This window comes from Lonchura striata, chromosome 1A (assembly GCF_050655825.1).
Source record: "Lonchura striata isolate lonStrDom1 chromosome 1A, ASM5065582v1, whole genome shotgun sequence".
Lineage (NCBI taxonomy): Eukaryota > Metazoa > Chordata > Aves > Passeriformes > Estrildidae > Lonchura > Lonchura striata.
This window is the reverse complement of record NC_140741.1, coordinates 52,076,072-52,100,497: the sequence shown is the minus strand read 5'-3', so window position 1 is coordinate 52,100,497 and position 24,426 is coordinate 52,076,072. Positions and strand designations below refer to the sequence as shown.

Below are 24,426 nucleotides of genomic sequence, written 5' to 3'. Positions count from 1 at the left end.
TTCCAACATATAATACAAGTATGGAAAACTTTCCACTAACTGTGGTTTTGTATTTCCCTTACCACATCGATACTGTGGACAGCAGGACAGGGGGTGGTAGCCTACCACTAATTTTTCATTGGGTTTGCATGTTGGAATAGCAGCATCACACAATGACATGTTACATTCTGTGGGACAAAAAACAATATTGATATCTTTAAACAGATACAAGCTCAAGTTCAGGCTATTTATACTATCTAATACAGAGATTCACAAAACAAGAGCAGCCCAAGTCAGCCTAAAGTTCACTCCATACCATCACGTAGACATTTGAGCTCAACCCAAGCATGCAGCTATATCCCTCTTCAAACTGCTATTTACTTGCTCTGCTCCCTATGCATGAAGCCAACTATAATGTCCCACTGATACTCCTTGAGCAAATGGAAAATACAGCACTGGTTACAGGCATCTAGTAAGCAAAAGCACCACATCATCTGGACCGTATATTCTCATTTTCCTTAAACACATCATGAAGAAATTAGTATATTTTGCTTATTGTTTTAGGAGCAATAAGTTTATTCTTTTTCTTAACAACCATGTCGAGGCAGAATATTAGTATTTCAGTGATCAGCTCTCAAAAAGCAGCTTCTGGGAAACAGCAGATCAGAGGACACTGCTCATCCCATCAAAGTACTAGAAAGAAAAGCAAGCAATCTCTGACAACGTCCTCAAATACCAAGGTACTTCTATCATTGAATGTACATCAATTTATTATTAAATTCCATGCAAGAGCTTAGAAAATAATTTTTAGCAGTATTGTTTAACTGGTGGACTTCTAAGAAAAAGGTTATTTCAGTGAATAATTCTTATAAAGAATAGAACCTCAATTGCTGGCCCAACCAGCCACAATTTTTTAATTCTAAAAACTAAAGAATGTTACCTTGAATCTAAAGTTTGTCAGCTGCCTCTGAATGTGAAGCACTTATTTTATACTTCTGTTACAGAAAACAAGTGTGGTACGTACCACAAACTTTCTTGGGACAGCAAGCTCTCTCTTCAATGACATGGAGTAGAACTTCCCCTTCTCTTTCACAGAGTGGTGGTGGATCCTCACTGCATTCAGGCTCTACAGCAATAATGCTTCCGTTTTCTAAACAGCCATACATGCAGCATCCCCTCATGGACCCATTCCAGATCTCCCCAGCAGAGTGGGGTTGTCCTTTATTATCTGTACATGCTGGAAGAAAAAAAAAAAATCATTCTATCCCTTCAAGAAGCAGACAGCTCCATTTCCTGAAAACAGCTATGACTTGCATAAAATCATTGCATAAAATATAGCTGTGGAGCATTACAATAAAAGAATTCAAGAAAGGAGGATGACCTTAAAAGCCCAAGAGGAACAGATGTTTTTCTATAGGTGAAAGTGGGTGAGGGCAAGTTATTCTTTCCAAAGTTTTCAAGAGAGGAAAGCCTGGGAGCTGTAGAAGAATGACCATCACTTCTCCCCCAACAGAGGTACATCAGCACTGGCTCTTAAAGCCAAGTTAACTGAAAGCACAAACTGCTGTAGCTTGAGAAGAAGGCAGGCTCTCTGTTGAAGGGACCTTTACCAGATTCACAGTTACTGAGGACTGACGCAGAACTTAAACTTATCTCTTACTATGAGCTATTAATGTAACTGTGGTTAATACTATCATAAGTGCAAAACTACTCTGTCTTACTGTACTTACTACATTTTTCTTCTGGTATACAGAGGTCAGAGTCTGTTCTGTGCAGAATGGTGCCATTTTTACACACACAGTCTTCCCTTAAATAGGAACAGGGAGAATCTTCATAGAACCATTTATTCAAGCATGTCTTGGCTTCACAGGGTTGCACACAAGGCTGGTATTCCTTGCCCTCAGGACAGCTCAGTGCTGCAAGGAATATAAAAGGACATTGAGTTCTTCTGTATTCCTTTAGCATTTCATTGGTTAAATAGGCAGTAATAACAAGTGTGTTAGCATAGAAAGTACATATTTGTACTTTAAACAGTACTTTAGGTAAGCAACTGATTCAATCAAGATTAAAATTCATTCATGACTAAATAATGTATTCCCATCTTAAGAACTTGTACCCTAATTTACCAATGCTGTGATAAAATGAGATGTTACAAGAATAATAGAAAGAAATGTAATTTTAACTTATCACTAAAAAACATCATCACTAAAGCCACATAAGGGTCCAGAATATGGCTGTCTGCTTACAACAGTAATCAGGTGTCCTCCATTTAATACAGATGTTGTGCTTGTTGCATAATGCCACATACGCAGAAAGTGCGTCACACTCATAGTTCCAAAAATTAGTACTGTTGATCCACATCTTCTCGCAAAATTCCTGTGGTGACACCTAGGAACATATTGAAATTGGGAATTAACAAGTATAAGGACTTCCTCCAACTAAAATAAATCAGCAATTAAGAGAATACAGACACAAGGGGAAAAAATCACTAGCAGTGTCCAAATTTAAAAATATCTTTTTTGTCAGAACACTCAATCTGCAGAACTTAAACTGCCAGAATATTTTATGCTGGCCAGTACACAGAGAATGCAGTCCTAGTGAGTCATACTACTTTAAAGAACTTTTCAGCATAGCCCTGTCAACTAAAAGTGAACAATCTCAGCTAAACATTGCTGCTGTACCTTCCATACAATCCTGCTGTAAATGGATTACTTATTACTGTGTTTCTGTGCCTGGAGGACTTGATAGCCTATTTTACAAATCTATCTCTCAGAAAGAAAGGGTTACTTGAGTAATTAATCCTTTCTTTTTAATTAAGTCAGGAAAGTCAGTTAGACCTCAGAGATTTGGGACTCCCTCACTTTCTGTTCTGGAAAGCAGCTGTGCTGCACTACCCACCTCAAGCGACTTCTAGAGGTCTACTCACCTCTATAGCTGCATGCTACAGGTATATCCCCATTAGAAAGTACAATTTGCAGAAGAAAATTATAATGATTTCTGTAAGAAATGCTACAAAATTTTCAATGCAATATTGACTATGTCAAAATATTTTAACTGGAAATTTCTTTAGTCTAGTAAGTCTGCAGCTGCATTAATCGCTGTTATGCAGCAGAAGCATGAGGCTTTCTGTTCTAGTGATCCACATCAAGCATTTAATAAAAATAACATCTCTGGAATGTGTTTATCTTGCCATCATGATCCATTGTGTCTCCTTTGAGAAAAGCCCATTAAGTAATTTTAAAAAACAACATAATAGCACAAGGATCAATATAGATGTGTGTTTACAATGGACAATGTGACAGGGGTATTAAAGACACCCATTCCATTGTCAAATCATAAAAATAAGCAAAACATTAAAAATGTGCATGTATCTGTCACTTTTCTTAATTATACAACTATTATATTATTTGGTCCTGTCATTTTTCGGATCCTCATACTCACTTTCTTGTGACAAGGGATGAAAATGCTTCTGTTTAACAGTTCCATACAGTATGTGCAGTTATCTTCGATACAGTTTCTTACTGGCCTCCTGGTTGTTACATCAAATGATTTCTCAATTTCCCAACTCTTGATGAACACTTCAATTTCCTCCATATTTGTAATTACAGTCATGTTTTGTATTTTCAGGTCATCACTAGGATCTCCATTACAAAACCCTGGGGACAGAGCATCATATGCAAAGCACATACAGACATGTCTTCATTTGGGAAAGAAAAGCAACCTGATAAGTTATGACCAACACTGCTTTAGGCTGGTCTGTGATACTCAGTCATCTGAGTATATAAGTTAAAGCAGCTGTATGTCCACTGTAGTTCACAAGCTTCCTGCTTGTGATTTTAGTTCTCAGCTCAATGGCTTAGTAAAGCAAGTAGACCGTACAATACAACTCATTGTACCTTTCACAAAAATTAACTTTTGAGAAAAACTGCTACCAAAATATTCTGTTGAGTGTATCAAATTCACTGACATGGTGCTAGATTCTGATCTCATTCTACTGAATGGCAGCCAGTTCCTTAGAAGTAATAGTAGATGGTTTTGTGATTAATTGCTCATCACCAATGATTTCACACTGTATTGAGATTTAATTGAACATTATAAGTGCAAGAAGTTATTAAAAGAATATTTTGATGAACAAATTCTTTATCTAGAGAAAACATTGTTCTTACTTAAGTTATTAATACAAAACCACTGTAAAAAGCTACCTTCCCAGACCCCTGGCATTCATTGTCTACCTGAATTCATTATTCTATTGACACATAAATTAAAATATATAATCTCTTTAGGCACATAACAAGTGAGTAATGCCAAAACTTTAATCTTCATACTAGTTTTACATCTCAGGAACTGATCAGGTAAAGTTCCTCTCTTGTTTTCACTTTTCTTCTGCACTGTTAAACATACCCTAAGCCCTTGCCATCATGTTTTCAGCCCTGCAGTCTGATGCTCTCCAGGGTCCTTTGTTATTAGAACAAGACTAGCTTGGTGTGGCAGGCTATTATTCTTTCAGACAGCATGGAGAAATATAGAAGATGGCATTTAAATAAGAAGTGTTTTTTAGTAGCATCACTTCCCAGTATTCTTAGCTCTTCTGCCTCTTGCCACAGTTCACAAACTGCTGGTATTAGAATTTGTAAGGCCATGCTACAGAGCTGCAGAATCAATATAGCTTTAAAAATAAAGCAAATTTACCACACAGTCCCACAACCTTAGTTTGAGGGGAAGAGGATTGTAGAATCCCAGATAGGAACAAACAGCAGAGGACAGGAAAGAAGCACTAAAGAAAACCTCCAACTTTACTGCAAAACATCAGGTAGCACAACATATTCAGCTAAGTTTGGATTTGTCTGCATAGACTTCCTCTTTATGTTCTCATGACACAAAGAAGAACTATTCTATAGTTCTCTCTACATTTGACCTCATCTTGTCCCACTCATTCAGCATGCATAGAAGAGATGGCATGGTACTGGGGAAAGATGCAGGGCCAGACTTCACCTTCTCTCAGTAGATTTAGGAGAACTCTCCTTTTGTTCAAGCAGAGCCAGCAATTTCTATTAAAGACTTGATTTGTTTATATGTACACTTAAAGCTTTGCTTTGCTTGCTTTTAAAACTAATAGCAGTTTAAAAACTATAAGAAGTTCATTTTCCTTTTCAATATGAAGTAGATTATGTAAAATTACAAACCACTAGAAAATGAACATTTATGATAAAATTAAAGTAATTTTTAATCACCTGCCTACATTTTTCCATACCATTCATACTGTCAAAGTTATAAAAGCTTGAAATGTGCTACATTTACTATCATTGTAATTCAAGACTGAGATACCTCAGCACAGTTTTGGACCTTAGACCCAGCCTCAAGAGGTCTAAAATCAGATTTTTAATTCACTGTCCTCAAAAGACTTGGACCCTTCCCAAGATACAACTTCTGTCAGTATTTTCATAGCAATAAGCTACCACTGCTAACATCAGACAGTTGTTCTTGCCTCCATAATCAGTGAAATATACTATCACTACCTGAACTTCTTTAGCAGCCTCTTCTTCACTAAAAATTTTCTTTTTCTTTACTTGGCTTCAGCAAAACTCTCAAAACAGGCAGAAATAAGTAAAATAAATAAGTAATTTTTTTTAAAGTTATTTAGATACAATGTGCTGATCACTACTTGATCTGGAAAGTACTTTATTAGCACACAGTGCTTTCAAACAGAATGATTAATTTATTATTAATTAATTAACAGTATTTCACAGGCTGTCACATAGGACTGTCAGCAGAGTTAATGAAGGTCACAATGAGAGCTATAGGGACAGCTGGTCACAGACACAAAAGGGAGTTGCAAATTTCAATTGGTAAGTTATTGAATAAGAAAAAAATTGCCACCATAGCCTCACCACAAAGTCCTTCTGTCTTCCTCGTTGTGTTGGAGTGCAATCCATACTGTATATCTATGATGCCTGTAACATGAGCCCACTTGATGCTAATACCAGCTGGGGTATTAACCACATACATTGCACCAGTGTCCTGAATACTCAGGCCTTCTTTTGAAAACGGTAATGGTTGAATTACAGAATCCACAACTACCTAAAATAAGCCAAACACATTTTAGAGGTAAAGCCGGATTGCAATGATGTATTTTATATGTATTTCTATTTTATAACAAAATACTATTTTCACAGCCTCTGCCACACATAACAGTCACAGTGCTTATAGACCACCCATGCCACTTCCAAATACTGAAAATGAAGTAGGAATGAGGAAAAAAATCTTTAGTAATTAGGGAAAAAATAAATCTTATTTATCACATATCATATGATGAAACAAATCCTCATTCCAATTATTGAAAGTCATCTGTTGTGACTTGTTACTGACTAGCAAGAAAAGTAGCTTAAGTATTTATCACTTCAAGGGTTCTAGGGTTTCAGGCATAATTGCTTTTGCAGCTTCATTAAAATCTCAAAAGAACTTTAAAGTGACATGGAAAAATGACATTTAAGTGAAGCATGGTACCAGAAATGTAAATTGTTTATTTTGCCTCTAGTACACCATGAATTATTGGGAACCTAATCTGCAAAACTAATCCTAACCCTGTAGTGTTTTATGTTAAATCTGATTTATAACATTCTACAACAGAACAGCTTTCCAGCTATTTTTTAAGAGTACACATGCTGTTGATATATACTCACTTTTCTTGCTAAACGATTGATAAGTATTTGACAAGTGTGTGTTGTGACATTTAATTTCTTAAAACAGAGTCCTGAAGTGTTTGCAGGTGGCACCTTGAAAGAAAAGTGACAAAGAAATTTAGTTACTATTATTTTTCTAATTTTGTGCCAGTTTTTATTAGAATTTTATATATTAATTATTTTTTACTATTAGTGCATTTTAAAATCAGCAAAATAAGCAAATACTTACTAGCTTTCTTATTGAATTTGCACTCTGAAAAAAACATTAAAAATAAATTAGAAGTGCAATAATAGTCAGCAGCATTTTTATTTAGCAAAAATAAGTTACTATTTTCTTTGCCTTTAATGTTCTTCTACAATTAGCTAAATAATTAAACTAATTTAATATATTCCATATAAATAATAAAAAATACATACTTTCCAGCTAATTTAGTGCATATGCTGAAAAGTCCCTTCAAATTATATTTCTTAAAGAACTAAAACTACAGACTTCTAAAGCTCATCTGCATATGTGCTCTGCATTCCCACCTCTAGACTGCAACCAGGAAATGAGAGAGCAATTTAATAGCAAACATCTAAAACAATGCAAGACTGTTACCTTCAACAGTCTTAAAGTTCAAGTGTACAGTTGCCCTGTGAGAATAAATAAGAAATGGGAAGGAAAGAACCCTGTTGAAGCCCCTCAGCACTGACTGGTTTATCTACAAACTGAAGATGGACTCAATCCAGCTGCTTAAGGCCTGCACAAATTAGGGCTATGGATAATGCAAAGGAAATGTATGTACAGACCCTAAGGATGAGACTGACCTGACCTAAACTGGAAATCTGAAAATAGTTGGATTCCCTCTGTGGACAATGCAGAGAGTCAGACAACTACAAAGGACAACCCATCACAAAGTCATTAGTACTTTCCTAAAATAGCTACAAAATATATTTTGTGACTATTAAAAACATTTTACTATTTTGACCATATTGCGAAGTATAAATTCAAGGTTATAAGAACACTTCTGTGTGGAGAGCCTGAAAGGAGACATGCATATTGAGGAGTTATGTCACCTCTGATAATTTAAAAGGCATCTACATTTGAATTTCCTTATAACACAACAATTACTATTTAACTCAAGATTAAATTCTTTTATCTAGACAGCATTATTAAGCATGCTTCTTGAAAATTAAATAACTTGCTATTTTTCATTGAGTGTGACTTTTATGTATAAGTTTTTGCATCATTTCAAACCTATAACACAAAAAATTCAAGGAACAGTTATAATTATTTCATAAATGCAAGAACCTTACCTGATTAGCAGGACATTTTTCAATATGAGCAACAATAGTTTCTCCTGGTAACTTCACTAAAATATAGGAAGCCATATTACAGAGGGCTATGTTGTTTCCATCAAATGTAATAACACTCAGTTCAGACAGTACAGAACAATGACCTAAAAAAGAACTGTCATTTAATGAGGTTACCACAAAACTGAATAAAAACTTTCAATACTAGCATTATTTTCTTTTGCACAAACATTCATAGGTAGATAGATGACCTTGTTCTGCAGACAACATACTGAGCCATAAGCCTAATGAAATGTTTAGGTTACTCAGTGGAAATACCTTAACCTGATTCTGTGTGCCCAGGGTAGGGAAAAATTTTTAAATTGGTGAAAATTTTACTTAAGTCAATGTTTTACAGGCAAGGTCAATGAATCTGCATGATGTGAAATAAAATACATGCATAATTTTTTTTTGAGATACTGACAAGGGACTTATCTGTCTTATCTTGTAAAAAATATAAAGTACAATATTGGTTTCATTGATACTGCAAGGTTTTAAATATGATTTCTCTTTAGCCTTTTTGTTCCCTTTGGCAGGCTCATCCACCAGTTTCTGCAGTGTCTAAGCATGACTAAAAACTGCAATTAGAGTTTAATGAAATATGGGGGTTCTGTCTTTCAGAAAAGCTAATATTTAATTTCTTTTTCTTCATAAAATGTTGAAATCTTAACATTTCCACTGATAAAAATCCTGTAAAGTCTCAGCTGAAAAATACTGGTGTTCATGCTGGAGATGTCCTTTCAATGTTTTCATTAAAAAAGAAAAATATTTTCATTCTCCAGGATGTCAATTCAAAGGTACCATAATGTTCATTAAATTTCATTCTGCTTTGTTGATGAATAATTATTTTTAATTCATTCCAGTATTTAACCTCATATTCCCATTGTAATAACCTTTTAATTTATTACTTGACATTTACAGATCAAGGCTCCATATTTTATTTAAAAATAAAAGAGAGACTTACAGGGACATTCCCATTCTGGACAACAGCTGTCAGTGTTAACTTGAACAGGCATTCCTCGAAAACCACAATCTGGCTTCTGCACATCCTTAGGGCAGTTCCTTGAAAGGTTGTATAACATCCAAGCCATATTAACACATACATACTGGCTACATTTGTCAACGGGTTCGAGATATCTTGGCTGTTACATAAGGAAAAAACAACCAGAGTCAACAGCTTTAACTTAATTGGCCTTATGAAGTCCAAGTGATGACTTGTCCATCCCCAAGCTCTGAATCTGTACATCTACCTGCCCTTCATCAGTTATTTCAGAATGACATGCATTTGTGTGGTTGTAACCAGCGACAATGATACATGTCCATTCACCCACACCATTCCTGTTCCATCCAGTTTTGGAGGAATACCCTATGTAAAGCGTTATGCATTGAGGGTACATGTTATAATCAGTTATAATCGGAAGCATTTTAAGAAACACAAAATCATGCTTTCCCATCATTTTAAAATCTGTGACAAAGAAACAAGTGGAAGAAGAAAAACCAGGGTAAGATCATGCAGAAACATCAAAATTCCAAGGATTATGGCTTTTTTGGCACCTCAGAAATATATTTAGCTACCTAGAAAACTCACACAGCTTTAAAGCATCTTTTTCAGAGCAATACATCCAAGTTGCAGATTATACCAGGGCAATGTAAGAGCAGCAACAAAACTATCCTCTAAGAATAACTGAGAATTTTAAAACAAGTAAATTAAATAGAAAATAGGAACTATTTTAAATCTCTGGTATTATATATGTACAATGCAGGATTGAAAAGTAATATATATGTTAACATACAGGATAAAATACAACTGATCATACCATACACTCAGAAGATGTAGATATCAGTGTATGCATCATCGTGCCAAAGTAAGCCTTGTCAGCTACAGCCATCGTTTCTGATGAGGAAGGCAGAGCCATTCCGCCACTAGAAAGAGATAAATCTATTATAGCTCTGGTTTGCAGCTCTGTGGCCTCTGTTACAGTAAAATAAGATGTAATGGGTTTCTGTGTTGGGATTTTGGACCTATCTGATGTTGTTACATCCAGGACACCAGAAGTAGAGATATTTTTGACTGAGGTTGTATTTCTTGAAAAAAGCAGACTCTGAAGTGCAGTTACTGGCAAAAAAGGTGGAGAAGATTTGTCAGTTGTGGTTGTCTTTGTCTTGGTAGCATTTTTTTGCTCACGTGATGTCTGACCATCTTCTGAAATACCCACAGTTTTTTCAAATGAAGTTGTGTATTTAACTGCCGATGCTACGTATGAAGTACTCTTCGTCTGTGATAATGGATTTGTAGTACCAGTTGTTTCCATTATATTAATCTTTGGAGTTTCTCTAGCGCTCTGTGAAGCTTGAGTTACTGCAGTTGTAAATAAAGATTTCTGTGTTTCTATGGTGGTAGGAACTGAAGCTGAAGCCATATAAAAATCCAAATTGACAACAAAAGAATCAGTGGTTTTTGTAGTAATCCTAGAGGCTAGGGTGGTGGTGCCTGAAGTAACTAATAAACTGGCTGAAGAACTAGGTAACATTTTTGCATAAATATAAGGTGCTTTTGAGGATGTAGCATTCACTGTTGTGTTTGTGCTCGTTGGCGTAGTGGATTGAGTGATGATTCCATTTGGTATGGCTGATATTGTTCCATCTTCTTCTGAAGAACTTACCGAAGAACTCTGTTTTCCTAGAGAAACATTAGAGATATGAGTGGTCTTAGGAGGAGGTGAGGGCACAGAGGGCTGGCTTTCTAAAGTGATTTCAGAGGTGTTAGGCATTAGTAAAGAGGGCATTATGATGGATGTTTCTAGTGCTGCTGATAAGTTGGTAGAGAGACTTATTTTTAAAGTGAATTTAGAAAAATCCACAGAAGTTGCAAGGTCTATAATTGGAATTTTTGAAGTTCCTTGTGTATCTAGAGATGAAACTGATGCTTGGGTAGCACTTATATTTTGTGTTAGTGACAATGTGCTACTGACTATGGGAGCCAGTGAAGAACTTTTAGTCTGAGATGTCACATAAGATGGTTCTGATGTTGATAACAAGGTTGTAAATGAAGCCAATGACCTTGCAAAAGAAGGATTTTTGGAAGTGGAAGTACCTGAACTTCGAGCCACAGTGTCAGTTTTCAATTCTGTATCTGAACTTTTTGGGAACTCTTTAAGTTCTGAAGTGGTTATTGATGTAGAATTCAGAGCTAATACCAATATCCGGAGAGGGAAGGCTGTAGATTTTAACAGATTTCTTTGGATTTTTAGAAATGAATGATAATGAAAAGAAATCAGTGTACATTATTTGCTTATTTTCTGTTGAGGCTTTGCTTACAAACCTATAAAAGATTGTTGTATTGATTAGAGGAGTGGAGGCACTAAAAGGTACTGTTTAAAAGCATTTGGAGGCAACAGTGGCACCTGCCATAGCTTTGGGCTGCAGGGAGGTAAACAGAGAATGCATTGGTGTAGATACTGTGCAACTTACAGGACTTGAAGGAGTGTTTGAAGGGATTTGAGAAACAACTTGAGGTGAAGATACAGACATTATTGGCAGAACAGCAGAAATACTGCCCTTTTTTAATGCAGATGTCTGCTTGGGAACAGTTGCTGAAATTTGCACTGAAGATGAAAGTGGCTTTGGAGAAAAACTGGTTGAATAGCTAACATTTAATGATATCAGAGAAGCTTTAGACAAGGGTTTTGCTGTTTTGAAATATGAAACTGTGATTAATTGAGGAACTAGTCTCAGAGCTAGAAAACCTAGTAGTCATAGGAGTTTAAGAAGCAGTTGAAGCCAGAGCAGAACTAGGTGTTGGGTAAACTGCAGTTTGACTAATGCCAGACCTAGTTCTAACAAAGTAGATATAGAAGTAGATGTGTTTAGTGTCCATCGTGAATCCAGAAGAAATACTGGTCTTGTGAAAGTTTCTCTGTCAGCCCTCAAGGCAAAGACACTTCAGAGTGTATTTCTGTTCCCTTAGAATGACTTACTGAAGGACTCCTACTCTTCCCAATCCCTGCAGACAGCTCAGAAGTGACCAAAGATATCTTGGAGGCTAAAGTTGTTAGTGCTGAGGAAGGTCGAACTGGTCCTAGCTGAGTGGTTGATGTTTCGAGTGAAAATGGAACTACCACTAGGGAAGTGGGTGTTAATAATGCAGAATGTGTTGGACTAGGACTTGGACTGAGCAGGGTTGTTGGAGTTGTTATTGTAGTGGGTGAAGTTATAGATGCATTAGAGCAGGCAGTGACTCCTGAGGCTCGAAAAAGAATTGGAAAATCTGTTGAAGGGATGGGTTTGGAAAGGACAGTAGGGCTGGCTGTGCTGTGAAGTACATCAGAAGGCTCCACTGTACTTGGTAATGAAAATGTTGAATAGGTGGCTGCATTAGAAGCTTCCAATGAATAAAAGTCTGCAATGGACTGTGCTGACATATCCATTCCCCTTGAAGCTGTGTTTGCATTTATGGTTATTTTGTCTGTCACACCGATGAGAGTTGATTTGTTCCCTGAAGTAACAACCACAGGGAGTGTCTGAGGAAATCTCTCTGTGGTCGGACCCATGTGAGAGATTAACAATGAAGGTTTCAGTCCAACTTCTGATTTTGTAGGTGTCACAGGTATGCCTAAAAGGAAAAATGTGTGCTTAACTGTCTTTTATGGGTTATTAGTAAAGAAAAAAAAAAAACTCTCTGTACTCAAATCCCACTTAAATATTAGCAAATCAGATCTTGCCAATGGTTCCAGGTCATCTGAACACTTTGAGGAACTCAGCTGACTAAAATTTTTGCTAATTTTCTCTGCAAATGAAGTAGTTAAACTTTTATTATTGGTGAAAAACTTTATTTTGAAGGGCAATTTCAAAACAACAAGACAATTCAATAAAAATTCAGTAAATCCAAAATGGCAAAATATTTGAAATAAGTATATTTCATCCTTAGAAGATATTATACAAGATAATTTTGTACTAACAAATATTAAGCATACTTTATCTAATTCAAAATTTGTACAATAAAATAAAATACAGTATTAAAATGAAATTTGAATGTAAAAATAATCTTTATCCCACAGAATAAGGATGTAATGTGGTATCTTTACACACCAAAAATTATGAAATAGGTGAGCTGAATTTGTTAGTGCTGTGTCATCCTCAGAAAAGACTGAACTTTTTGCTACAGCTTTATTTCTTTCATTTGGAATCTCTCCCTTACAGAAGTGTAATATACTAACATTATATAGTCAAATATAGTTGCTCTGAGTATAACATAATCACAAAAGGTTATCTATAACTCACTATTTGAGAAATATATATAATTCAATGTAAAAATATAACTTTCTGAATGCAGAAGCTGTAGTTTGGATGACTGGGAATGAAGTCTATGTCCCTCTTCAACAGAAATATGTTCTGAGAAAGCATTTAATTTTAAAGGAATTGCATTTTATTAATCCTTTCCTGGGATCTTGAAGTAATTTATAAGAGTAGATCAACACAATAAAGCATACTCACAATCTTCTGGATAAACACATCTAAGTGTGACTTCATCAAGGATCATGTTTTTCGGACAGTATGGCATGCATCCTTCAACCCTTTAAAATAGTGTATAGTCAATTCTAGAGGCACAGTAGAGGTATAAGTTAATTTTAAATTATTTTACTTTGGCTAAACAAACCATCAGAATGTCTTATCAGAGTTCTGAGAACTTTCCAATTAAATTATGAACATAACATTTTGAGGCATTTCAAGGTCAAAAAGTTATTGAGCAGCATAATTCTACTTCTAAACTGTTAATAGTTATTTGCATAGGCTGATGAATATGATAGCTTTGGACCATTTATCTTCCACAGCCGGGTGGAAGTTTCGATCCATAAACAGAAAGATTTTTCACAGAATGATGAACTTGTCTACAAGACTTTTGTTTTATTCTGATATGTTAATTTGAGATATTAAAATATTTAGATTGACTACATAAAGCCCTTCTCTTGTGTCTTTCCAACATAGGAGAATGCAGACAAATCACTATATTTCCATGTCTGTTTCATTCTGGGGGACTTTTCAATAAGAAAATCATGACATTAACAACTAGTGTTCCCATAAGGAAAAAGCTAAGAATACCAACAGAGAAAATTAGTCATATTAGTAGTATTACTAATCATAAATTGCATATGCCTAGGGAGTCTGAAACCTAAAATATCCTTTCTTTTCCACCACATTGTGCCTTGAGCTTTAGGCATTTTTTTCCTTTTAGTTTGCTGTCGTTTCATAGAGGCCAGGGGAGAGCCACTGAGACAGGAAATCTGTTTACTAAATCCCAAACTCTGAAATCCCTCCCTTCAATGCCAATGGGCATCTCCCAGCATAAAAGTTCCCTCTTCTTACAGGAGAGGGCATATTCCTCCCTTGCTATTCCCACAGTTTTTGATCTCTGTCATATAAACACCAGAAGGATGTAGTCGTTTTAGCATAATGGTGTGCTGGTTTAGGATGCAACTATAAATCTACAGAAGGAAATATCCTTCATTTAATTTAACAGCTTCCTACTTAACCACTACCAGAAGTGAGTCCTCTGGGCTAAATACAAACCCTCTTACTCTTGTGCTGGAAAGCACATCTAAATGGGAATACAAACTGTGGGAAATGAGAGGCTTGGTACAAATGTTTTCATATTACTTGTGAGAGTTTCTCATAAGGATGATATTGAAATCTGGATAGTAAAACTAAATGGATATTGCAGCAGCAGTGATTTTCAGAAAGCATATGGTATGCTTATTACAAAAAACAATACAGTAGCAATATGAGATTAATTTTACTTACAGAGGAAGAAATTTACATGCTATTCCTTCAGGATCACTACATGTCTTAAAACAAGGATTAGCACAAGATTCATATCGCCATTCACACATCCTTCTGTAAGGCACAGAAGCACTGAGTTCTGAGAAGGAAAGAAAGGATTTTTTTATTGATTCAATAGTCAATAAACAATTTAAATTTGAAACCTTTTCTATAACATACATTGAGATCTTCAGGTAAATGAAAAATGAAAAAACAAATAGACAAATTTTTCGGAACCTTCCAATAGGTGAGATTTTGTTCAGTTTTGACTATTTTAAATTTGTTCCAGCTAAAAGGCACTTCAAGCTTTGGCAATAAAAACAGCTATTCCTTTTTACATTATACTCTGGTTTAAAACCTAAAAGGTCAGTTAAACATATTGAAGATACTGTTGGTTGCAGATGCAAAACAATTACCCCAATTCATTTAAAATAATAGATATCTATAGATTACTAATGAGATATTAACATACATTGTTTTGTGAAATGTCACTTTCCTTTTCAAAGAGTAAGCCAATGAAAACATAGTTCAAAGATAAAGTGACCATCCTATCTGCAAAAGTTAGAAAATAATAACATTTTGAGATGGAATGGAAGACAGAAAGAAATTAAAAATAAGAAAAAATATTTGTTACTATTGTTGATTAAATACAAGAAAGAAAATGCTCTGAAGGCAAGCAGAAAAAGGATATTTATCCCTGTGGATTATGCAAAATTTACCTTCAATACTAAAGCTACTGAAATGTTTGAATTCTTCTGAACCATCATACTTTTCCACTTTAACACTGGATGAGGTGAGAATGATGAAAAAGCCTTTTTTACTGTGCAGCTCAAAGGCACTGAGCCCTGGACTCCAAAGACCCTGGTGGTGGAAGAAGGTGGCTCGTCTCTGAAAGGAGGCATTTGCCTGCCACTGCTCCAACCCAATGGTTTCATTGTCATGTACACACAGAAAGTAGTTTGGTCTTTCAGCAGATTCAAGGGAAACAAGAGACAGAGCTTCCACAGAAGAAAAAGAAATAATAAATATGGTGAGATTTTCACAGAAAACAACTTATAATTGATATTAAATCCTATACTTTGGCTGTTAAGTGCTCCTGTTAAAAACTGTCTTTTCACAAAAAAAAAAAAAAAAGTCAGTTTTATGTTGCACAAAAGAGAGTTAGAAACACAGTGCAGTGCAGTGGATCCTATAATCCAGAACCACCAGGGAATGTATCAGTTAGACCAAAATTGCATTCAGCCGACTGCTACTAATCTTCAAAAATTATTCCTAAGCAGTCTCAGACTGGAAATTGCATATCTTGGGAGTTTTTCCTCAAGTTTGGACAAATGTCTGACAGCTTAGCAAGGCCAAAATTTCACTAGTAAATGATATCACATTGTATGAACATTGAGGTCAGGCTTTTTTTTATATGCAGTCATATCCAGAAATACTGTAGGAAAATCTATGGCCAAATAAGAGACTTGGCCTCCATTTGCTCTACCGATGCCACAAATAAAAAGTGAAAAAATTCTCTGAAAATGTAAGGCTTTATAAGACTGACTTCATACTTTAATATGATCTTGAATGTCACCTTGATTTTCAACTTGAATATGGTCTTGAAGTTCTTTAATCTATAGGAATATTATCCCTCATTTACATATGAAAGTCATCTGTGTACTGCACATATATAATGAATTATTTACTTCCATTTTACATGGGGATTTGACAAGACTGAATTAATTCTTCTGTTGTATGTATTTTTCACTTCAAAATCACATCTAAAAACCTAATTTTACCATGGAAATAAACATTCAAATGTTTGTAAACTTAGTTTGAAAATTTTCTGTGGAGAGAAACATTCTTTATGTTGGTTTTTGAGTGTTTGTGATTTTTTTCAACACATTAAATTATTTGACAAAGCAATGACAAAATCTTTATTGATTTAATTGGTACAATCTTCACATATGTGAAGAAAGAAAAATATATACAGAAGGAAAAATATTTAAACAGGTTTATTTTTGTTGTATAGTTTGGATAAGTCTCTGATAAGTAAAACATCGAGTTTATGATTAGCTGTTCACCTAAGAAAATACCTTCTATGTTGCACAGAGATGCTGCTTGTTAGCGAAGCAGAAATAGATGATCATTCTGAGTTGCACATTTTCTAGGTCAGGAAAAGTAAAAAATAAGGTGGAAACACAAGGTAGAATCAATTTCACTGGAGACAAAATGTCCTGCATTGACCTTAAGTGTTGATATTTGCTAGATACTTGTGAAAAATTCACCAGTTTCCAGTTATACAAACTAATTGGATTTTTTCACAAAGTTACTCTATTCACTTGTATTTCGTAATATTTCTAAAGTAACTTTTGAAAAGTCAGTTTTAAAGCTGGAATTGATGGCTTCTAGTATTAAAAAAATTAAAATTTAAATCCCTCCTTCGTTTTGAAATTGGCCACTTATTCCAAAAACTAAAAATATATAGACTACTTTAGGACATTTAGAAGATGCAGCAAAAATCATTCATATTATTTGAGATATATATCTCACCATTAGCAAAACTGCTGAGAACACTTACATAAATCTTTGTCTTTGAAAAGACCTGGAGTTATCATGAAACTGAAAATTACATTTCCATGTGCTCCAGTTCTAGGTAAGGGAAATATCCTTCTGCTAGATACATTAGCTCCTATAATTGTGTCATGCACACCAAAACTTGCCAAAATATAGGGTCCTTCACCAAGACCTACAGGAAGAAAAATCAGACAGAAAACCAAAAATTTTCATTGCATAATATACAAAAGTTAAGTCTTAATTTTCCACTTGGTTCCACTTGGTAGTGGGAACATGCATAACTCTCTACTTGACTTTAACCCCGGCAGGCAGCTAAGCACCACACACCAGGTCACTCACCACACACCTCACGAAGGAATCAGAGGGGAAGAACTGAAAAAAGCTCATGGGTGACATAAAGACAGTTAAATCATGGTTTGGTTTGAGTTTTGTTTGTAGAGAAATAAGGAAAAAGAAAAGGAAATAAAAGAAAACAATTGCAAAAAGAAAACAAAGAAAACAAAGCAAAGTGATCAAAAAGCCAAAATTCTTTACCATCAGCTGACCAACATCTAGTTGAACCCTAAGCAATGCCAGTCCCAGAAAACTGCGCCTCCAATTTCTATTGCTGAACTCAACATCATGTGTTCTGCAACATCCCTCTTGTCAGCTAGAGCCAGTTGACCCAGCTCTGCTCCCTCTAACCTCCTGTGCAGCCCCAGCTTGCTTACTGATGGATCAGCATGAGACCTGGAAAAAGCCTTAATCTATGTAAGCAGTAGCTAAAGCATCACTGTCATCACAAATACAAAATATATTATTAAATTCATGTTAACTATATGGAGAAAATTAGCCAAAACCACTACTCCTTCCTACTTTTTCATTGAATCATAAAATAATTAAGGGCAGAAAAGACCTTTAAGACCGCTATTGTGATGTTTATCATTAAAGCCATATCCTCAAACCTTTTTCAGTAAGATAAAATTCCCTATTACAAAGTAATTGTGGGGAGTCAGCTATACCTAGCAAGATCTACATGCTACTACAATAGTAGGCCAGACTGGAGGAGAAAAAAATCATCTCTAGAATGATCCTCATTATAGGACACAAGTCATCCTCACCATCAAAAGGATACATTAAAAGTCAGATTCATTCATTCATTGTGATTAGTCACATTTCCCTTTTCAATATCTATTGCTCCCTATAAAGTATGTGCACAGTATCCAAATATTAGAGAGGATGACAGGAATTCATCCTGTTAAATTAATACAACTCTCATACTAAGGTACTATTCTTTTTACAGTACAGTATTGTGAGACTTGTGCACAAAATCCAATGGCCTATCAATGTCCAAATATTGTAGGTCCCAGCTCTGAAATTTAGAGTACAAACACAAGGAAAGGTCCTTCTAGAGCTTCTCTCTGACTGCTACCATATGTTGTAGAATGATGGATCAATCCACACCCCCAACACTGAACATTATGAACTTGTTAATGGAGGCATCAGGGATTATTAGGATCATTCAACAAAGCTGGGCCACCTTCACTCACTAAAAAATAAAAATAATTTTAAAACTGCATACATCAAGTCAAAGAAAAAGCCCATAAATTAATTGAGTTTTTAAACAAAAATATCTAATAGTACATACCTTGGTTGTAATATTCACAGTCATAAGCTAAACGAAAAATAAAATAAGCATATTAATATTATTATTATTATTATTATTATTATTATTATTATTATTATTATTACAAAGTAACAAGATAATCCATGTATCTCTGCATCTTAAATATGTAAAGTTCATTTCAGGAGAGGAAGTTTCATGTCCCACAAGATATTTTTCGTCCAGTGACAGCTGACCTGAAGGAGGAATTAGTGTACAGCTAAGAACCCTTCTTGCTGTCAATGAAAAGAAAAGACTGGGTCTCTTTGGAGCCATACACAGAAAACTGGACATCCACCAGTGCCTTTCCCACAGGCTCTGCACTAACACACCCTAAGCACAGCCAGCCCTTTTCAGCAAGACAGTGAATTTGGGTGTATAAGGATGACACACCTAACACAGAGACAGCTTGAGAGATGTTAACTATGTTTGTTATCCACCTGCTTCTGTCATATTTATATAATTGGGCAGCAAAAAGTCAGAGATGCCCATGAGATGAGCTCTGGAGCATGGCCAGCCCGGGTACATACCACAGAGCAAAGGAGATCGCCAGTGAATCGCTGCTCCTTGCTGGCAGCACTTGTGGGCATAAGCTGCAATACTGGTACACAAACACTCACAGTCCCCACCAAGATTGCAGTTGCATGTATCTGTGTGACAGTTTTTGATAAAAGAAGTCACATCAATCTGGGGGGGAAAGAACAAAAACAGGTGACTTAATTGCATGAGCTGTACAAATTCTAGTTGCAGCAGGAGTTTTGCTTCTGGACTGACTGAAAGAATTAAACACAAAAATTAGATATTTTTCAAAGGTATTTGGGCATATTCCTACACAAAATATATACTTCGAATGAGCAATTTATACCTAAGTTAAAGGTCAAAAGAAAAATTCAGTCAGTGATTACTAAAAAGCATGTTCATCCACACGCTCGCTGTTCATCAATTTTAAAGAATTATTGAAGCTGGCACTTATGCTTTTATAAGGCAAATACTGCCATCTGTAGTCATCCTGTCAGTTTTGCATGAACAACAACAAGATCAGAGGTGTGACTCTGATTACCAAGTTATTAAAGTAATCATTTATACAGGGGGGTTTTCCCAGGGGAAGAAAGCTTATGATCACTGGAGAAATTATGCAGAAAAAAAACATTTCTGCGTTTATCAAGATTTTAATACAATTTGCCCACAAAACTTCATTACATCAGAAACCCACATTCTCTAAAATCTATCAGAATATTGCATGCTTTTGCATGACACACTCTTTCTTGAGTTTAAATCTCTTTTTTGTAAGGTCGAGCAACATTTCCAAAACAATGTTCTTACTCAACACATGTACTGTTTAAAGCAATGCTTTCCTTCAGTTTAGTCTCTGGTCTAGCTCAGCTGTAAAGCACTCAAATGGCACATGTCAGATTACAGAAATACCACCACAGTAACAAAGCAGTACTTATCTACCACGAAGACAGCTTCTCAGCTGGCAGCTGCTAGAAGCTGGCAGGGACTGCATCAAGGGCAGAGAGATGTTATTGTGCTTTCATTCTTTTCCTTGTTTTGAAAACAGGGATACCACTGGGGATGTGGGGGACACACATGAGAACTAGCTCCATTGAAAGCGACAGTAGTAGCTTTGTAAAAATCACCTAAAGCAAACTGGCTCCAAATATCTCAATCTCTCCATAGGTCAGCAATATTCCACTCTTGTGACAAACTGGGAGCCTTGGGCCAAAGTTCCTGCTGAGTTCAGGAATTAGGAAGAAGATCATTTTTTCTCTGTTGTCAGGTTCCTCAGACCCTGATGCATTCAGTCCTTACCTGGGCAGCTGCAATCCATCAGTTGCTGCTAGCCCCAGATCCAAGATTTTGCCTCCCTGCAAACTGGTATTGCAGCCTGAGTTAAACTGCAAGGCCACCTGCCCCACAGACAGGAGCTTGCCTGCATGTACTGCAGGATCTTCCACCCACATAGCAGCAGCAGCAATAAGCACGTTGGGAACCCCCATCTATGTTTTCTGATCTTTCCATGCCCCCAGTGTCAGTCTCTGCTCAGGCTTTTTTCTTGGCACCCTGCTCCCCAGCCAGCAGTCAGCTGTGCATGCCCTTGGTAGGAGGTCACTCTACATTACTTTTGCAGGCGCTGTACTTTCACTGCTGATTAACAGGTTCTAAAAACACAGGAAAGATGTTACTCTCCCATACAAGATAGATGCATACGTGTGGAAATACTTGACTACTAATTAAATCACATGTTCCTGACATAGATTTTTTTAACATAATTATGCTAGATTTCTGGCATAATATTTACAAATTCTAATCACAACATGGATAAGATATAGAAAATTAACATTCAAGAGAAAAGATCTTTCTAAGTTGTTATAATAATACAGTTTCTTAAAGACTCACAAAAGTTCTATTTTTATGTATTATTTGCCACTTCGAAAATACACTCATCACTATGTTTTCAGGCACATGCTCAAAAAATTCTTTACATAGTAACTTAAGTCAACATTAATAAATCTCTTGGGTTAAACTACTGCCACCTCCTTCACAGGCAAATTCCTAACCATGTTGATATCCAGCTTCAGTCAGGAAGTCTAGCTGAGACAGCTAATGATCTCATTTAGTATTAATACTCATGAAGAAATTAAGATACTTAGATTAATTGTTGTAGTGGTTCTTGCTTGTTCAGGTGTAAAGAAGCACCTAAATACCATTGGGAAGCAAAAATTAGAAATAGGGAAAAATGTATAAAGTATGTCTTGCACTGATAATGGGTGGATTAAAATGGAATAAGAGATTACCATACTAAATAGTGTTTTCCCCGTATTGTCTAGGCTGAACTGAAGGACATTCTTGTAACTCTTTTAACTCATACTCAGCCAGGTATTGGGAAAACAAGGATACCAAACCTCAGAGATTTGATAAAACCAGACAATAAGCTGCCAAACAATTAAAAATACCAATAGCTTGAAAGAAGAAATCTTGCTCTTTCATATTTCTTTCTATATAAAGCAGGACACAACAAAATAAAAGCATTTGAACTAAGCTGTAGGTGCATTACACATATACTCACTTTAGAATCCCTCAATTTATACAAATTTACAATTTGCAAAACTTAGCTACCTATATAGACAAAAGGTATAAATAAAACCTTAAGAGGACAGAACCTTTGTTATTCAGTAGATTAACTCACAATTCTCTTACCACTTTTATTTTTAGGTTCCAGTCTTGAAAGGAACAAGGAGCTCTGCACAAATATAGCCCACCCAAACAGAGATACTTGCAGGGCTTTATTCTTTGTCCTCACATTTAGACTGAGGGTACTGGCAAGAAGAAATTAATTACTGTAATTTTATTATTTTAATGAGAGCAATCTTGGATATTTAATAAACTTACCACATTGCGACAAGGTGCAAAAAGATCACTGTATAAAATTGAGCATTCCTTTTTTGCATAAGGAAACTTGCTCTGATGTACTTCACATGGTCTCAGTGTTTCATTTGGACTCTTGCACTTGAAAACAAGCAAAAAACCCACAAATATTTTATAGGTAGGTGTGTTTATCACTGACTCATGTACACCATAGTATCATATAATTCAATACTTTCATAATCAGAAAATAAAAATTTCAGTTCTATGTTCATCTTCTTTCCTTGATTTGTTTTTATAATTGAAAACATTTGCACCAAAAAAGAATCTTTTGTTTTGTTCTACAGCACTAAAATGTTCCTGCTGTCTGCTCAGTGCATAAAGACAAAATGTTTTCTTTGTGACACATTATAATCATTACCAGAGCAACCAACTGTAACATCACAAACAAATACGTGATCCAAATCCATCCTGGGTGGTTTTCACTGACTTTAAATGGAGTCATACTACAGATGGCTTTAGCCCTGTAAGTTCAAATAAAGAAGCAGTGGTAGGAAGGGAGCCACTCATTAAAATATAGTCAAAGATCATCGTGATAACACAAAAATGGGTGAGATGCAATTACATTACTTATAGAATCTCTTCAAAAAGAAAGAAAAAAAAGAATAGAATAATATAGGAAATGGACACTCAGCTCAGAAAGAACACGAGTTCATCTGAAACCATGCTGTGCTGGTGCTGCAGGCAAGGTGGGTGTAATGCACCAGGAGAGTGTGCAATGAATGCATAGGCATCGTTGGAGTGTCCCACAGCAGCCTTAGCTGCAGTGCATCACTCACCTATGCTGCCCTCCTGGCCAGGTGCTCAGACACTGTGAGGACATGTGCTGCCACTCCCAGGAAGGAGAAGCCCTGGAAGCATGTCCTGCTTCACAGTGCTAATACAAGCACATTTCCCAGTAGCAGAGCTGGGTTCTAGGCCTCCAGCTATCAAATACTCCTTTACAGTACTTCTATTTTTCAGAAATGGTGACCAGGATACATCTTTACATGTCAAAGGTCCTTTCTGAAAAAATCCTGAAGGTCTATTGCAGGGCAGATGAAGTGTCAAGTCTTTCTGAGCAAAGCCAACCAGCAAGACCAAAGATTTGAGTGCTTTGACAGACATAGGTATCAGGAGATGACATGAGATTTTACAGATATGTATCTCCACCAAAAAGTAAGGTGCAAGTCTGTGAGGCATATGCAAAAATTATAAAATCCTACAAGTTAATGAGCTGTGCAAACATTATGCACCTTTTTAAAGGAGACACTAAATTGATAAATTGAAAAAGAAAAAATCATGAACTTGATAAAAGTATTCACACATTTGTTTATGTAGGACCTTCTAGATGAGCAGGATAACTCTACACATTAGTCTTGCTTGCTTATGATATTTAAACATTTCATGTAGAATAAAATATATCTGAAGGGAGATATTGAGGCAGAGAAGCCTCAAAATCTTTATTCCAAAGCATTCTTCCATGAGGTGAGAGATAAATTTCCTACTGTGTCAAGGAGAGAACAGATTAAAAACTGGTCCTGACAGACATCCAAAGGGAATGCATTACAAATAATGACTTTTCAGGAGGTCCACAAGGCTATAAAACTTTACATCTTCTCAGCAAAAATTAATGAAACGCCTATTCTCCTGTGTTATAAACCAGAGTTGCAACATAAATGTGTGTTATAAACACCATTTGGTGTTATTTATATAACATTTATAACATTATAAATTTATATATTTATAACATTATACATTTATAACACCAAATGATGTTATAAACCGTTCACTCCCTACAGCATCCTCCTACCTTCTCCTCAGAATCCACGTTTCCATACTGGGTTGATCCTGTTGCTGTTCTGAGCCTTTTCTGCCCATCCCTTCACTACCTCAACTTTGTCAGTTTATTCTGTTTAGAAAGTGCCACTAAAATAAATCTTCATTTTATTTTTAGTGTTTAGAAAGAAACTCTTCCAGGCCTCTTTTTTCCAGCATTCAGATTCTGTTTGC

At 35.8% G+C, this 24,426-nt stretch overlaps 1 protein-coding gene across 1 annotated transcript in view; it reads right to left on the bottom strand.

The window, feature by feature from the left end:
- The window catches only part of OTOGL (otogelin like), a 94,844-nt gene that overhangs the window by 15,837 nt on the left and 54,581 nt on the right, over positions 1-24,426 (bottom strand). The window contains exons 29-47 of the mRNA XM_085569748.1: positions 22,402-22,518; positions 19,539-19,695; positions 18,994-19,020; positions 17,371-17,538; positions 15,527-15,805; positions 14,790-14,907; positions 13,485-13,564; positions 11,933-12,603; positions 9,809-11,263; positions 8,956-9,133; positions 7,956-8,098; positions 6,889-6,912; positions 6,660-6,752; positions 5,868-6,057; positions 3,421-3,635; positions 2,226-2,367; positions 1,710-1,895; positions 1,004-1,216; positions 63-167 (exon numbers count right to left, since the gene is read on the bottom strand). Of these exons, the coding sequence (XP_085425874.1) occupies positions 63-167; positions 1,004-1,216; positions 1,710-1,895; positions 2,226-2,367; positions 3,421-3,635; positions 5,868-6,057; positions 6,660-6,752; positions 6,889-6,912; positions 7,956-8,098; positions 8,956-9,133; positions 9,809-11,263; positions 11,933-12,603; positions 13,485-13,564; positions 14,790-14,907; positions 15,527-15,805; positions 17,371-17,538; positions 18,994-19,020; positions 19,539-19,695; positions 22,402-22,518 (4,561 nt within the window). The remainder of the gene's footprint in view (positions 1-62; positions 168-1,003; positions 1,217-1,709; positions 1,896-2,225; positions 2,368-3,420; positions 3,636-5,867; positions 6,058-6,659; positions 6,753-6,888; positions 6,913-7,955; positions 8,099-8,955; positions 9,134-9,808; positions 11,264-11,932; positions 12,604-13,484; positions 13,565-14,789; positions 14,908-15,526; positions 15,806-17,370; positions 17,539-18,993; positions 19,021-19,538; positions 19,696-22,401; positions 22,519-24,426) is intronic.